This window comes from Cetorhinus maximus, chromosome 19 (assembly GCF_964194155.1).
Source record: "Cetorhinus maximus chromosome 19, sCetMax3.hap1.1, whole genome shotgun sequence".
NCBI lineage: Eukaryota > Metazoa > Chordata > Chondrichthyes > Lamniformes > Cetorhinidae > Cetorhinus > Cetorhinus maximus.
Window position 1 is genome coordinate 97424148 of NC_135897.1, and position 16873 is coordinate 97441020.

Consider the following 16873-nt stretch of genomic DNA (forward strand, 5'->3'; position numbering starts at 1 on the left):
CCTCTATCTGTGCTAATATACTACCCCCAACACCATGGACTCTTATCTTATTAAGTAGCCCTATGTTTGGTACCTTATCGAACACCTATTGGAAATACAAATATATTACATCTACTAGTTCTCCTTTATCTATCCTGCTTGTTTCCTCCTCAGAGAATTCTAATAAATTTGTCAGGCATGATTTCCCCTTCATGAAGCCATGCTGACTCTGCTTGATTAGATTATGTGATTCTAAATGCTTTGCTATTACACCCTTTATAATAGGCTCTAAAATTTACCCAATGACAGATGTTAAGCTATCTGGCCTCTAGTTACCTGTTTTTGTCTCCCTCCCTTTTTGAATAAGGGTGTTACATTGGCCGTTCTCCAATCCTCTGGGACTTTTCCAGAATCTAAGGATTCTTGGAAGATTACTACCAGTGCATCCGCTATCTCTGTAGCTACATCCTTTAATATCCTAGGATGCAACCCATCAGCTCCTGGTGACTTATCAACCTTTAGCCATAGTTTCCCTAGTACTTTTTCTCTCACGACAGTTATTGTATTTATTTGCACCCCCCCCCCATTTTTTCCCCTTCATTGCAGACCCATAGGCTCATAGACGTTTACAGCACAGAAAGGAGGCCATTCGGCCCATCGTGTCCACGCTGGTCAACAAAGATCTGACTACACTAATCCCATTTTCCAGCGTTTGGCCCATAGCCCTGGAGGCTATGGCAACAAAAGTGAATATCTAAATACCTCTTAAATGTTACGAGAGTTTATGACTCAACCACCCTTTCAGGCAGAGAGTTCCAGACTCCCACCACCCTCTGGGTGAAAATATTCCTCCTCAACTCCCCTCTTAGCCTTCTACCTCTTACCTTAAATCTATGCCCCCTGGTTATTAACCTCTTTGCTAATGGAAAAAGTGCTTTCCTATCCATCCTATCTATGCCCCTCATAATCTTATACACCTTTGTCAGGTCCCCTCTCAACCTTCGTTGCTTCAAGGTAAACAACCCCAGCCTATCCAATCTTTCCTCATAGCTCAGACCCTCCAGCCAGGCAGCATCCTGGTAAATCTCCTCTGCACCCTCTCCAGTGCAATCACATCCTTCCTATAATGTGGTGACTAGAACTGCACACAGTACTCCAGTTGTTGCCTAAGCAGTGTTTTATACAGTATCATCATAACCTCCCTGCTTTTGTATTCTATGCCTCAGCTAATAAAGGCAAGTATCCCATATGCCTTCTTAACCACCTTATCTACCTGCCCTGCTACCTTCAGGGATCTGTGGATATGCACACCAAGGTCCCTCTGACCTTCAGTACTTTCCAGGGTCCTACTATTCATAGATCAATCCTTTGCCTTGTTAGCCCTCCCCAAGTGCATTACCTCACACTTTTCCAGGTCGAATTCCATTTGCCACTATTCTGCCCACCTGACCAGTCCATTGATATCCTCCTGCAGTTTATGGCTATCCTCCTCACTATTTACCACCCGACCAATTTTCGTGTCATCTGTGAACTTCTTGATCAATGTTCTAGCGAAAAGGGTAAATAGGGTGGTCAACAGGACTTTAAACTAGAAAGTGGAGGGGGCGGAGGGAAGGGTAAAACTTCAAGAAGTATGACGAATGGAAAACAAAGCAGCAGGTTAGCATGTGGGGGGGTGGATTCAACTTCATGGAAAATTATGAAAAAATTGAAAAGGAAGGAGAGCCCAGGAGAGGCTATTAAAGTCTCCAGAACACAAAATAGGACAGAGTGTTTGGAAAGGGCTAGGAATCTAACTTCAAGCACATCAGATAAAGGGACAAAAATGAGAAAGGGAACGGGAAATACAGGACTGAAGGTGTTGTATCTGAATGCACGCAGTATACGAAATAAGGTAAATGAGCTTGTGGCGCAGATTGAAATTGGCAGGTATGATGTGGTGGGCATCACGGAGACATGGCTGCAAGGGGATCAGGACTGGGAGCTAAATATCCAAGGATATACATCCTATCGAAAAGATAGGCAGGTTGGCAGAGGGGTTGGGGTTGCTTTGTTAGTAAGAAATGAAATTAAATTGATAGCAAGAAATGACGTAGGGTCAGATGATGTAGAATCTGTGTGGGTAGAGTTGAGGAACCGCAAAGGTAAAAAAACCATAATGGGAGTTATGTACAGGCCTCTGATCAGTAGTCAGGATGTGGGGCACAAGATACACCAGGAGATGGAAAAGGCGTGTAAGAAAGGCAAGGTTACAGTGATCATGGGGGATTTCAATATGCAGGTGGACTGGGAAAATCAGGTTGGTAGTGGATCCCAAGAAAAGGATTTTGTGGAATGTCTACGAGATGGGTTTTTGGAGCAGCTTGTGGTGGAGCCCACTAGGGAACAGGCAATTCTAGATTTAGTGATGTGTAATGAGGCAGATTTGATAAGGGAGCTTAAGGTGAAGGAACCCTTAGGAGGAAGTGACCATAATATGATAGAATTTACCCTGCAATTTGAGAGAAAAAAGCTGGAATCAGATGTAACGGTATTACAGTTGAATAAAGGCAACTACAGAGGCATGAGGGAGGAGCTGGCCAGAATTGACTGGGAGATGAGCCTAGCAGGAAAGACAGTGGAACAGCAATGGCAGGAGTTTCTGGGAGAAATTTGGGAGACACAGCAAAAATTCATCCCTAGGAAGAAGAAGCATACTAAAGGGAGGACGAGGCAACCATGGCTGACAAGGGAAGTCAGGGACAGCATAAAAGCTAAAGAGAAAGCTTACAATGTGGCGAAGAGCAGTGGGAAACCAGGGGATTGGGAAGCCTACAAAGACCAACAGAGGACAACTAAAAAAGAAATGAGGGAGAAGATTAAATATGAGGGTAAACTAGCCAGTAATATAAAAGAAAATTGCAAGAGCTTTTTTTAGATATATAAAGGGATGAGAGAGGAAAAAGTGGACATTGGGCCATTGGAAAATGATGCTGGAGAAGTAGTAGTGGGGAACAAAGAAATGGAGGAGGAACTGAATAGGTACTTTGCGTCAGTCTTCACGGTGGAAGATACGAGTAACATCCCCAAAGTTCAAGAGAGTCGGGGGGCAGAGGTGAGTATGGTGGCCATTACCAAGGAGAAGGTGCTAGGAAAACAAAGGTCTGAAGGTGGATAAATCACCTGGACCAGATGGATTACACCCCAGAGTTCTGAAGGAGATAGCTGAAGAGATAGTGGAGGCGTTAGTGGTGATCTTTCAGGAATCACTGGAGTCAGGGAGGGTCCCAGAGGACTGGAAAATCACTAATGTAACTCCCCTGTTTAAGAAGGGAGTGAGGCAAAAGACAGGAAATTACAGGTCGATTAGCCTGACCTCGGTCGTTGGTAAGATTTTAGAGTCCATTATTAAGGATGCAATTTCAGAATACTTGGAAGTGCATGGTAAAATAGGGCAAAGTCAGCATGGTTTCATCCAGGGGAGGTCATGCCTGACAAATCTGTTAGAATTCTTTGAGGAGGTAACATGTAGGTTAGACAAAGGAGAGCCAATGGATGTTATCTACTTGGTCTTCCAGAAGGCCTTTGACTGGACAAAGATAAACGCCCATGGTGTTTGAGGCAAGGTACTAGCATGGATAGAAGATTGGCTGTCTGGCAGGCAGCAGAGAGTGGGGATAAGGGGGTCCTTCTCAGGATGGTGGCCGGTGACTAGTGGAGTTCCGCAGGGGTCAGTGTTGGGACCACAACTTTTCACTTTATACATTAATGATCTAGATGAAGGAACTGAGGGCATCCTGGCTATGTTTGCAGATGATACAAAGATAGGTGGAGGGACCGGTAGTATTGAGGAGGCGGGGAGGCTGCAGAAGGATTTGGACAGGTTAGGAGAATGGGCAAAGAAGTGGCAGATGGAATACAACGTGGGCGAGTGTGAGGTCATGCACTTTGGTAGGAAGAATAGAGGCATAGACTATTTTCTAAATGGGGAGAGATTTCAGAAACCTGGAGTGCAAAGGGACTTTGGAGTCCTAGTCCAGGATTCTCTTAAGGTTAACTTACAGGTTGAATCGGTAGTTAGGAAGGCAAATGCAATGTTGGCATTTATTTCGAGAGGACTAGAATATAAAAGCAGGGATGTGCTGCTGAGGCTTTATAAGGCTCTGGTCAGACCACATTTAGAATATTGTGAGCAATTTTGGGCCCCGTATCTCAGGAAGGATGTTCTGGCCCTGGAGAGGGTCCAGAGGAGCTTTACAAGAATGATCCCAGGAATGAAATGCTTAACATATGAGGAACGTTTGAGGACTCTGGGTCTATACTCGATGGAGTTTAGAAGGATGAGGGGGGATCTGATTGAAACTTACAGAATACTGAAAGGCCTGGATAGAGTGGATGTGGGGAAGATGTTTCCATTAGTAGGAGAGACTAGGACCCAAGGGCACAGCCTCAGAGTAAAGTTGTTGACAGAGATGAGGAGAAACTTCTTTAGCCAGAGTGGTGAATCTATGGAATTCATTGCCACAGAAGACTGTGGAGGCCAGGTCATTGAGTGTATTTAAGACCGAGATAGACAGGTTCTTGATTGGTAAGGGGATCAAAAGTTACGGGGATAAGGCGGGAGAATGGGGTTGAGAAACTTATCAGCCATGATTGAATGGTGGAGCAGACTCAATGGGCCGAATGGCCTAATTTCTGCTCCTATGTCTTATTGTCTTATCGTACCCCCTACACCTAAGCCTAAATCATTTATGTACACCATAAACAGCAAGGGCCCCAGCACCAAGCCATGTGGAACCCCACTGGAAACAGACTTCCAGTTACAGAAACATCCCTCTACCATCACCCTCTGCTTCCTGCCTCTCAGCCAATTTTGGATCCAACGTGCCACTTTGCCTTGGATCCCATGGGCTCTTACTTTCTTGACCAGTCTGCCATGAGGGACCTTATCAAAAGCCTTGCTAAAGCCCATGTAGACTGCATCAAATTCATTACCCTCATCAACACTCCTGGTTACCTCCTCAAAAAATTCAGTCAAATTTGTCAAACACAACCTTCCCTTAACAAATCCATGCTGACTATCCCTGATTAATCTGTGTCTCTCCAAATGCAGATATATTCTGTCGCTCAGAGTTCTTTCTAGGAACTTCCCCACCACCGATGTTAGACTGACTGGCCTGTAATTTCCCTTCCTCCCTTTTTTAATAATGGGACAACGTTAGCAGTCCTCCAGTCCTCTGTCATCTCACCTGGGGCCAGAGAGGATTTGAAAATTACTGCCAGGGCCCCTGATATCTCTTCCCTTGCCTCCTTCAACAGCCTGGGATACATCTCATCCGGGCCTGCGGATTTATCCACTTTTAAGGCCACTAAGCCCACTAGTACCTCCTCTCTCTATGTTAATTTCCTCTAATATTTCACAGTCCTCCACCCTGATGTCTATACCTGTGTCGTCCTTTTCCATTGTGAAGACCGATGTAAAGTATTCATTGAGGACTGTACCCACATCTTCCGGGTCCACACACAGATTACCTCTATGGTCCCTAATTGGCCTGACTCTTTCCCTAGTTATTCTCTTGCTCTTTATATATTAAAAAATCCCCTTTGAGGTTTCCTCTATTCTACCCACCAATGCTTTCTCATGCACTCTCTTAGCTTTCCTAATTTCCTTTTTAAGTTCCCCTCTGCACTTTTTATACTCCTCCAGGGACTCTGCTCTATAGAGCCCTCGGTATCTGCCATAAGCTTCTCTTTTTTTCTTAATCCTAACCTTTATGTCCCCTGACATCTAGGGTTCGCCGGACTTGATCCCCTCCTTTGTCTTTACGGGAACATATTTGCCCTGTACTCTCACTGTTTCCTTCTTGAATGCCTCCCACTGCTCTGACACAGTTCTATCTGCAACTAGCTGCTCCCAGTCCACTTGTGCTAAATTGTATCTCATCTTAATAAAATTAGCCTTTTCCCAGTTTACAACTTTAATTCCCAGCCCAACTTTATCCTCTTCTATAACTATCCTAAATCTAACTATTTAGAATTTTTGGAATGCTAGTGTCTTCTACCGTGAAGACTGAAGCAAAGTATTTATTCAAATCCTCTGCCATTTCCTGGTTCCCCATTATTATTTCCCCGGCCTCATTCTCTAAGGGGCCTATATTCACTTTGGCCTCTCTCTTCCTTTTTATATATTTAAAGAAGCTCTAACTGTCTGTTTTTATATTACTTGCTAGTTTACCCTCAAAGTTTATTTTCTCCCTCTTCATTATTTTTTGGTCATCTTTTGTTGGTTTTTAAAACTTTCCCAATCCTCTGGTTTACCACTAATCTTTGCCACATTGTATGTTTTTCCATTCAATTTGATACTATCCTTAACTTCCTTGGTTAATCATGATTGGTTTATTTGTTTTTGCTGCATTGTAATCATTGAATATAAGTTGTATTTAAATGGTTTGGATATAATACTGTATGAAACATAAGAGGACAAGAAACAGAATTAAGCAGATCATACATTTGCGAATTTTTTTTTTTGTTTATAGAAGTTGGCCATTTCATGAACTGGGCAAATTTGCCATTGTCCATTTCGTGAGCTGGGTGGTCAAACTGCCACTTTCATGAATTGTGCAGTTTCACAAACTTGGTGTAACTTATATGTAGTGTCTGCCTCCCTTTCACTGTGCTGCTGTCATCTGTCACCATTGCTCCAACTCCTGAGCACTGGCAAAGTTGCTCTCTGAGGCGGGACCAGGGTAGGGTGGGCAGGCAGGGTTACACTCTACCCACAGAGAAGGTTGGGGTGCTCAGACATTGGCGTAATGGTAATGTCGTTAATCCAGAGGCCCAGGATAATGCCCTGGAGACATGGGTTCAAATCCCACCATAGCAGCTGATGGAATTTGCCTTCAAAGAATAAAAATATGGAATTAAAAGCTAGTCTCAGTAATATTGACCAAGAAACCATTGTCGATTATTGTAAAATCCCATCTGGTTCACAAATGTCCTTTTGGGAAGAAAATCTGTTCTTACCTGGTCCGGCCTACATGTGACTCCAGATCCACAGCAATCTGGTTGACTCTTGACTGCCCCCTGAAATGGCCTAGCAAGCCACTCAGTTCAAAGAAATTATGGATGGGAAACAAATGCTGGCCTCGCCAGTGATGCCGCATCCCATGACAGAATAAATAGGCAGGACTGCACGCACCTTGGAGAGACTGATGTGGGGCGCAGGCAGGGCTGCAAGCTACCAGCAGAGACCAGGCTAGGGGACGGAGGGGGTGGGGAATAGGCAGAGTCATGGTGAGGGGGTTGTGGTTTCAGATGACCAAGTGAGGGAGTAGCAGGCAGAGCAATGATTGGGACTGGGGAAACTGGATCGTGAGTAATTGACTTAAAAGGTTTTATTTAAAGGGATAAGTCATGGCAGGAGCACTCAAAGCCGTGGTGTGCTGCTCATGCTCCATGTGGGAAGCCGGGAACATTTCCAGTGCCTGGGACCAGCCTGTGTGCAGGAAGTGTGTCCAGCTGCAGCTCCTGGAAGCTCAGGTTTCAGAGCTGGAACGGCGGCTGGGGACACTGTAGAGCATCCGCGAGTCTGAGAGCATCATGGATAGCACGTTTAGAGAGGTGGTCACACCGCAGATACAGGGACTTGAGGAAGGAAGGGAATGGGTGACCACCAGGCAGTCCAAGAGAAACAGGCAGGTAGTTCAGGAGTCCCCTGGGGTCCCGCTCACAAATCGGTATTCCGTTTTGGAGGCTGATGAGGGCGCTGGCTTCTCCAGGGAGTGCGGACAGAGCCAAGCTTCTGGCACCACAAGCAGCCTGTCTGTACAGGAGGGGAGGAAGGGAGGAAGAGCAATAGTAATAGGGGATTCTATAGTCAGGGGAACAGATAGGTGCTACTGTGGCTGACAACGTGACTCCAGGATGGTGTGTTACCTCCCTGGTGCCAGGGTCCGGGATGTCACTGAACGGCTGCAGGGCATCCTGAAGGGGGAGGGTGATAAGGCAGAGGTCATGGTACATGTTGGTACCAATGACATAGGTAGAAAGAGTGATGAGGTCTTGCATCAAGAATTCAGGGAGTTAGGCAGTCGACTAAAAAGTAAGACCTCTCAGGTTGTAATCTCTGGATTACTCCCAGTGCCACGTGCTAACAAGCTCAGAAACAGGAGAATAGCGCAGATGAATACGTGGCTTAAGAGTTGGTGCAGGAGGGAGGGTCTTAGATTCTTGGATCACTGGGACCGGTTCTGGGGAAGGTGGGACCTGTACAAGCGGGACGGTCTACATCTGAACCAGAATGGGACTAACATCCTTGCGGGTGGGTTTGCTAGTGCTGTTGGGAGGAGTTTAAACTAATTCGGCAGGGGGAGGGGACACAGAATGTTAGCAGAATAGGGACACATCATAATACAGTAAAACAAGCAATTCAGAGGGAGTACAGCTGCATTAAGCTTCAAGGGGGTAAGGCAAGGCTGGATGGCCTCTACTTTAATGCCAAGAGTATTACAGGTAAAACGGATGAGTTAAGGGTGAGGATTGACATGTGGAATTGTAATATAGTAGCCATCACAGAGACGTGGTTGAGGGAAGGGCAGGGTTGGCAACTCAACATTCCGGGATATAGAATCTTCAGGCGAGACAGGGGAGGGGGTAAAAGAGGAGGAAGCATTGCATTATTAGTTAAGGAGTCAGTTACTGCAGTAAGGAGAGATGATATCTTGGAGGGGGCATCGAATGAAGCTTTGTGGGTGGAGCTTAGGAATAAAAAAGAGGCAACCACATTGTTAGGTGTTTATTATAGACCCCCAGATAGTCAGCGGGAAATTGAAGAGCAAATATGTGCACAATTTGTGGAGGTGTGTAAAAACAGTAACAATAGGGTAATTACATTAGGTGATTTCAACTTTCCCAACATTAATTGGGATAGACATAGTGTTAAGGACTTGGATGGAGTGGATTTCTTGAAATGTGTACAGGAGAACATTTTAGGTCAATATGTAGAGGGTCCAACAAGGGACGGTGCATTGCTGGACCTAATTCTGGGGAATGAAGCCGGACAGGTGGCTGAGGTGGTGGTGGGCGAGCATTTTAGTGATAGCGACCACAACATGGTACAGTTTAAGCTTGTTATGGACAAAGAAATAGACAAGTTGCAAAAAAATGTTTTGGATTGGGGGAGAGTGGATTTTAATAAAATAAGGCAGGATCTGGCCAAGGTAGACTGGGAACAGTTACTTGTGGGGAAATCTACAGAGGAACAGTGGGGGGTGTTCAAAAAGGAAATGGGAAGGGTACAGGCTCAACATGTTCCCTCTAGGGTGATAGGAAGGAGTAACAAGCCCAGAGAACCATGGATGACCAGAGCTATTCAGGTTACAATGAGTAGGAAAAGAGAGGCTTTTAGCAGGTACAAGGGAAGCAAATCAGCAGAGGCATTAGTGGAGTACAGAAAGTGCAGGGTGGAGCTTAAGAAAGCAATTAGGAGAGCAAAGAGGGGATATGAGAAAGCTCTGGCTGGTAAAAATAGGGAAAATCCCAAGATATTCTATAATTATATCAATGGGAAGAGGATAACCAGGGAAAGAGTAGTGCCCATAAGGGACCAAGGGGGCAATATATGAGTGGACCCAGAGGACACCACTAGAGTGTTGAATGAATACTCCACATCCGTCTTCACCCAAGAGAATGAGGATGAAGGTTTCGAACTCGGGGAGAGAGATTATGAGGTTCTTAAGCAAATTGATATAGAGAGTGATAAGTTATTGGAGGTGTTGGCAGGCTTAAAAGTGGACAAACCTCCAGGTCCAGATGATTTGTGTCCCAGGCTGCTGAGGGAGGCAAGGGAGGAGATTGCAGGGGCTCTGACCCAAATTTTTAATTCCTCTCTGGCCAGTGGGGGAGGTGCCAGAGGACTGGAGAACAGCTAATGTGGTTCGGCTATTTAAGAAGGGTTGTAGAGAGAAGCCAGGGAACTACAGGCTAGTGAGTCTCATGTCACTGGTGGGAAAACTATTGGAGAAAGTTCTGAAGGAGAGTATCTATCTCCACTTGGAGAGGCAAGGTTTGATCAGGGATAGTCAGCATGGCTTTTTCAGAGGGAGGTCATGCCTAACAAATTTGATTGAATTTTTTGAGGAGGTGACCAGGTGTGTAGATGAGGGTAGTCCAGTTGATGTAGTTTATATGGATTTCAGCAAAGCCTTTGACAAGGTCCCACATGGGAGACTTATAAAGAAGGCAAATGCACATTGGATACAGGGTAATTTGATAAGGTGGATTCAAAATTGGCTTAGTTGTTGGAGGCAGAGTGTGATGACAGAAGGATGCTTTAGTGACTGGAAGCCAGTGTCCAATGGCGTACCACAGGGATCTGTGCTGGGTCCCCTATTATTTCTCATTTATATAAACGACATAGATGACTATGTGGGGGGTAGGATTAGTTAGTTTGCGGATGACACAAAGATTGGCTGGGTGGTTAACAGTGAGGTTGAGTGTCTTGGGCTACAGAAAGATATAGACGGGATGGTCAAATGGGCAGATAAGTGGCAGATGGAATTTAACCCTGAAAAGTGTGAGGTGATACACTTTGGAAGGAGTAATTTGACAAGGAAGTATTCAATGAATGGCATGGCACTAGGAAGTTCTGAGGAACAAAGGGATCTTGGCGTGTGTGTCCATAGATCTCTGAAGGCGTAGGGGCATGTTAGTGGAATGGTGAAAAAGGCATATGGGACACTTGCCTTTATCAATCGAGGCATAGATTACAAATGTAGGGAGGTGATGTTGGTAAGTTGTATAGAACCTTGGTGAGGCCACAGCTGGAGTACTGTGTGCAGTCCTGGTCACCACATTATAGGAAGGATGTGATTGCACTGGAGGGGGTGCAGAGGAGATTCACCAGGATGTTGCATGGGATGAAACATTTAAGTTATGAAGAGAGGTTGGATAGAATTGGGTTGTTTTCGTTGGAGCAGAGAAGACTGAGGGGCGACCTGATCGAGGTGTACAAGATTATGAAGGACATGGACAGGGTGGATAGGGAGCTGCTGTTCCCCTTAGTTGAAGGGTCAGTCACAAGGGGGCATAAGTTCAAGGTAAGGGGCAGGAGGTTTAGGGGGGATGTGAGGAAAAACTGTTTTAGCCAGAGGGTGGTGACAGTCTGGAATGCGCTGCCTGGGAGGGTGGTGGAGGTGGGTTGCCTCACATCCTTTAAAAAGTACCTGGATGAGCACTTGGCACGTCATAACATTCAAGGCTATGGGCCAAATGCTGGTAAATGGGATTAGGTAGGTAGGTCAGGTGTTTCTCACATTTTGGTGCAGACTCGATGGGCCGAAGGGCCTCTTCTGCCCTGTGATTCTGTGAGTAGCTCAGCATTTACCATCCACTGTGCCATAACACACATTACTGCAGATTTGGAGTACATGTTGGCCAGACCAAGTGAGGATCGCAGATTTCCTTCCCTAAAGGGCATTAGTGGCACCTTTCTTTTGCCCATGGGATGTGGGCATCACTGGCTAGGCCAGCATTTATTGTGCATCCCTAATTGCCCTTAGTTAGAGGGCATTTAAGAGTAAACCACAATGTTGCGGGTTTGCAGTCACATGTAGGCCAGACCAGGTAAGCAGATTTCCTTCCGTATAGGACATTAATGAACCAGATGGGTTTTTATGACAATCAGCAATGGTTTCATCGTCATCATCAGACTTTTAATTCCAGATTTCTATTAAATTCAAATTCTACCATTTGCCGTGGAGGGATTCAAACCCAGGTTCCCAGAGCATTACACTGGGTCTCTGGAATACCAGTCCGGTGACAATATCACTGTGCCACAAACTTCCCTAAAACCTTGCAAGTTTTCTGCTGATCAGAGATGGATTTGTAAAGGATAGTTCATGCTTAATAAATCTGCTTAAATATTGTGAGGCGGTGACTAAAGTAGTGGACTGGGGAATGTCAATGGATGTTACTTATATGACTTTCAGAAGGCATTTGATAAAGTCCCTCATAAAAGAATGTTCACTAAAGTTGAAGTTCATGGAATTGAGGGCAAATTATTGACCTGGTTAGAGACTGGCTGATTGGCAGGAGACAGATAGTCCGTATAGTGGGCAGGTACTCTTATTGTCGGGATGTGATTAGCGGAGCCCCACAGAGATCTGTGTTGGAGCCACAAATATTCACTGTATTCTTTAACAACTTAGCTTAAGGCACATAGCGAAGTTTGCCAATAACACATATACAGGTGGCATAGTCAACTGTGACTCAGTATTACTCTCACCTCTAGGCCAGTGGCTGTGGGTTTCAGGCTCACTCCAAAGACTTGAGCCTCAAAAACAAGGCTGACATTCCAGTGTAGTACTGAGAGGGTGCTGTCCTATCATAGGGTCATTATGGCACAGAAAGAGGCCAATTGGCCCTCAAGCCCATGTCAGCTCTCTGTAAAGCAGTCCAATCACTTCCATTCCCCCGCCATATCCCCTGGGGCATTGACTCTCAGAAGAAATGTTAAACTGAGGCCCCAAGAGGAATCTTGTGCCCGTGCCACATTGAGTGGCGGAGGGGGCATTTAATTAGGTGGGAGGGTGGTGGTTTGGGACCCTGCCACTTTCCCGCCTCCACCCCAAATAAGTCAGTGGCAGGAAGTCCCAAAGATGAACAGAAAAGTCAAGGGGGTAGAAGTCATGCTTCAGCTATACAAAGCCCTAGTTAGACCATACCTGGCATCACTGTCAGCAGTTCTGGGTAACACACCTTAGGAAGGATATATTGACCTTGAAGGGAGTGCAGAGTAGTTTTATCTGAATAATACCTGGACTCCAAGGGTTAAATTACGAGGAGAGCTTACACAAACTAGAGTTGTACACCCTTGGTTTAGAGGGTTAAGGGGTGTTTTGGTTGAAGTTCTGAAGATGTTAAAATGAACTTAAAGGGTAGATAGAGAAAAATTACTTCCTTTGATTGGGGACCTCACAGTCACTGTAACTGCAATCTGTTTTTCAGAACCTGAAAGAATTGTATCTTGAAAACAATGAGATTCAGTTTTTGCCATCAACAATCGGGTTGCTCCAGAGCTTGACTGTGCTCGATTGCCATGAAAACCGTTTGCTGGAGTTACCCGAATCAATCACGGACATCCACGGTACACAGCTCTTTCTGTCAGTCTGTCTCAACCTTATCCAATGTGCCCAAAGCACACACATTTAAAAAGGTGCCAGTTTCAATCTCTAGTCCGTGCTGAGCTCAGAAAGCTCCAAAACCTCAGGTGGGGAGAATGAAGAGTAAAATCATCAGAGATGTTTGTGGAACAGCTCAGCATTGCTGGAGTTATGAAAATGGAGGCATCTCTCATGTCCTTCCCTCCAGACAAGGACCCTTCAAGCCACACAATCTCATGACACAACACTCTGACTCAGAGGGAGCAACCCAGCTGGGTAGTTAGTGCTTTGGAGCATAGCATGCTATCTGGGAGAGACAGGAATAAATCCCAGTCTACCTGCATTTGTCCAGAACCCACACCCCGTGCACTTCCCCTCCACCAACATTACTCATTGATGATTTAGAGAACATGGTCCATGTATGTAAGCAGACAAATGTGCGTGAGACCAATCGAAGCTGGAAGCTTTATGTACCTTTACTTTTTACATTTCTCATGCCAAAATCTCTCAGAGGCGAGAATGGAGAAGGATTGGGAGGGTTGGTGCCCTGCAGCGACTAGGGCCTCCAGGTCCAGCTACAACACTGACATCTACTTAGCAATGTAGAAAATTGATCAGGTTTGTTCTGAATACAAAAAGTAGGATAAATCCAACCCGGCCAATTACTGTCCTATCAGTCTAATCTTGATCATCAGTAAAGTGATGGAAGGGGTCATCAACGGTGCTAGCAAGCGGCACTTGCTTAGCAATTACCTCCTCACTGATGCCCAGTTTGGGTTCCTGCCAGGACATTCAGCTCCTAAGCTTATTACAGCCTCAGTTCTAACCTGGACAAAAGAACTGAACCCCTGAGGTGAAGGGAGAGTGACTGCCCTTGACATCAAGGCTGCATTTGACTGAGTGTGGCATCAAGGAGCCCTAGCAAAACTGGAGTCAATGGGAATCAGGGGGAAAACTCTCCGCTGGTTGGAGTCATACCTAGCACAAAGGAAGGTGGTTGTGGTTGTTGGAGATCAGTCATCTCAGCTCCAGGACATCACTGCATGAGCTCCTCAGGGTAGTGTCCTTGGCCCAACCATCTTCAGCTGCTTCATCAATGACCTTCCTTCCATCATAATGTCAAGGTGGGGATGTTTGCTGGTGATTGCACACTGTTCAGCACCATTTGCAACTCCTCAGATACTGAAGCAGTCCATGTCCAAATGCAGCAAGACCTGGATAATATCCAGTCTTGGGCTGACAAGTGGCAAGTAACATTCGCACCACACAAGTGCCAGGCAATGACCATCTCCAACAAGAGAGAATCTAACCATCGCCCCTTGACATTCAATGGCTTTACCATCTCTGAATCTTCCACTATTAACATCCTGGGGTACCATTGACCAGAAACTGAACTGGACTAGCCATATACTGTGGCTGCAAGAGCAGGTCAGAGGCTAAGAATCCTGCAGCGAGTAACTCACCTCCTGACTCCCCAAAGCCTGTCCACCATCTACAAGGCACAAGTCAGGATTGTGATGGGATACTCCCCACTTGCCTGGATGAGTGCAACTCCAACAACACCCAAGAAGCTGGACACCATTCAGAACAAAGCAGCCCCCTTGATTGGCACCACGTCCACAGACATTCACTCCCTCCACCACCGACGCGCAGTAGCAGCAGAGTGTACCATCTACAAGATGCACTGCAGGAATTCACCAAGGCTCCTTAGACAGCACCTTCCAAACCCATGACCACCACCATCTAGAAGGACATGGGCAGTAGATAGATGGGAACACTACCATCTGGAAGTTCCCCTCCAAGTCACTCACCATCCTGACTTGGAAATATATCACCGTTCCTTCACTGTCGCTGGGTCAAAATCCTGGAACTCCCTCCCTAACAGCACTGTGGGTGTACCTACACCACATGGACTGTAGCTGCTCACCACCACCTTCTCAAGGGCAGTTAGGGATGGGCAATAAATGCTGTCCTAGCCAGTGATTACCACATACCATCAATGACTTAAAAAAAACTCTGGTGCAGAATGTCCAAACATGGTGTGCACTATTGGGTATGCAATATTATTATTGGGAGATGGTGATGCAGTGGTGTGCCACTGGTTTGATAATCCAGAGATCCAGATTAATTGCTCTGGGGACATGGGTTCAAATCCCACCATGGAAGCTGGTCGAATTTGAATTCAATTAATAAAATCTGAAAGCTAGTCTCAGTCATGATGACAACTGCCATCAATTGGTGTCCAGTTCAGTTTCTGGTGAATGGCCTTTAGGGAAGGAAATGTGCCATCCTTACCTAGTCTGCCTTACATGTGACTGCAGACTCACAGCAATATGGTTGACTGTCCTCTGAAATGGCCTGAACAGTCACTCAGTCCAAAGGCAATTATGGATGGGGAAGAAATGTTGTCCTTGCCAATGACACCCACATCCCATGAAAGAATAATGAAAAGAAAATTAAATTATCTACACATGGTGACTGGAATGCACCCATAGCAACCAAGAGGGCAAAAGATCGTCACTGCCATGAGCTCAGTAGTGGACCATAAAAAACCATGGGTCCAATGTAGGAAGTGGTTCTATGACCTGCTGTAACCTGGAAAGGAGAGTTGTTCAGTACAGGTGCATAGAGGCTCAAATGATAGTTTACATCCGAAAATTGTACCAATGGTGGGAGGCCTGGCACATACCTCTCCAAAACATGCAGGCTTGTCTGTCCAAGCCGCTCCTGTGGGTGCACACTATAGAGGTGTTAATGTCTATTGTGATGCAATGACACATCCAAGAGATTTCTCCCTGGCAGCATTATATATTTGACAAACATCAATCTTTATGTTGTATCTGCAGGACAAGAGGGCCCATAACACCAGGGTGATGGCCCGGACTGCAGAAGCTATAAGGATTTGGGCAATTAGGAATGAAGAGGAGACAGCAATGGAGGTAGCGAGGTACCCTCCCAGCTCATTGTCGGGGTTGGAGAAGCATCCGTAGCAGGTGCTAAAGACGCTGGTGGTGGCACTTTGGAACATGGCAGTAATGGTAGAGTTGATGCTGTCAGTTCAAGGAGCGCAGGGCGATGTTGGTATGAGAGGCAGTGTGAACATTGGGTTGAGTGAAAAGGGCAGTGCAATTATGGCTAAAGACAATGGCCTGTATCAGGCTGTGCTCTCACAATGTGAAGGGCTTTGTCACATTAACTCCCTTTGTGTCTCACACATGTTCTAGCACCACTTGCTCACACCCTCGTCCCCAGGTCAGATCATCCCTTGGACACCAAGAGGAGGAAGAGATGTCCAAGGAGGCGGCATCATATCTCACTATCTCTCACTCCGTCTACTCAGATACAGCACATTGGTGGGATGTAACGCACATGTAGAGTTAGTAGCACAAGATGAAAATCATCGCACCAGAGTGCAGGAGGAGGTGTCAGAGTCAGAGACATCTGTGCACAGACTCCCTCGGAGGAGGGAGGAAAGTTGTGGTGATGCTCCAGTGGGCAAGAACGTGGACCCTCAGGATTCACCTTTTGGGCACAGTGTTTGGAGCATCAGAAGCAGGTGTGTTGACACCTGGCGGAGTGCGAGCTCACGCACTTCAAATGGAGGAGTCCATTGCCGTCATGAGCTCCACATTGTCCTGGGAGCTCAAACACATGAGCTCCGACCATGAGAGGTTTGCCAATCTCACGGAGAGACACTTGCAGCAACACTCGGAGTGGATGCAGGAGCAGTGTCTCATCAGGGAAAGGTGTAAGCT

General features: G+C 46.0%; 1 protein-coding gene across 1 annotated transcript in view; it reads left to right on the forward strand.

Moving 5' to 3' along the window:
* LOC144694284 (uncharacterized) overlaps nucleotides 1-16873 on the forward strand; it is a 105257-nt gene that overhangs the window by 79897 nt on the left and 8487 nt on the right. The window contains exons 3-4 of the mRNA XM_078564620.1: nucleotides 12964-13102; nucleotides 16654-16866. Of these exons, the coding sequence (XP_078420746.1) occupies nucleotides 12964-13102; nucleotides 16654-16866 (352 nt within the window). The remainder of the gene's footprint in view (nucleotides 1-12963; nucleotides 13103-16653; nucleotides 16867-16873) is intronic.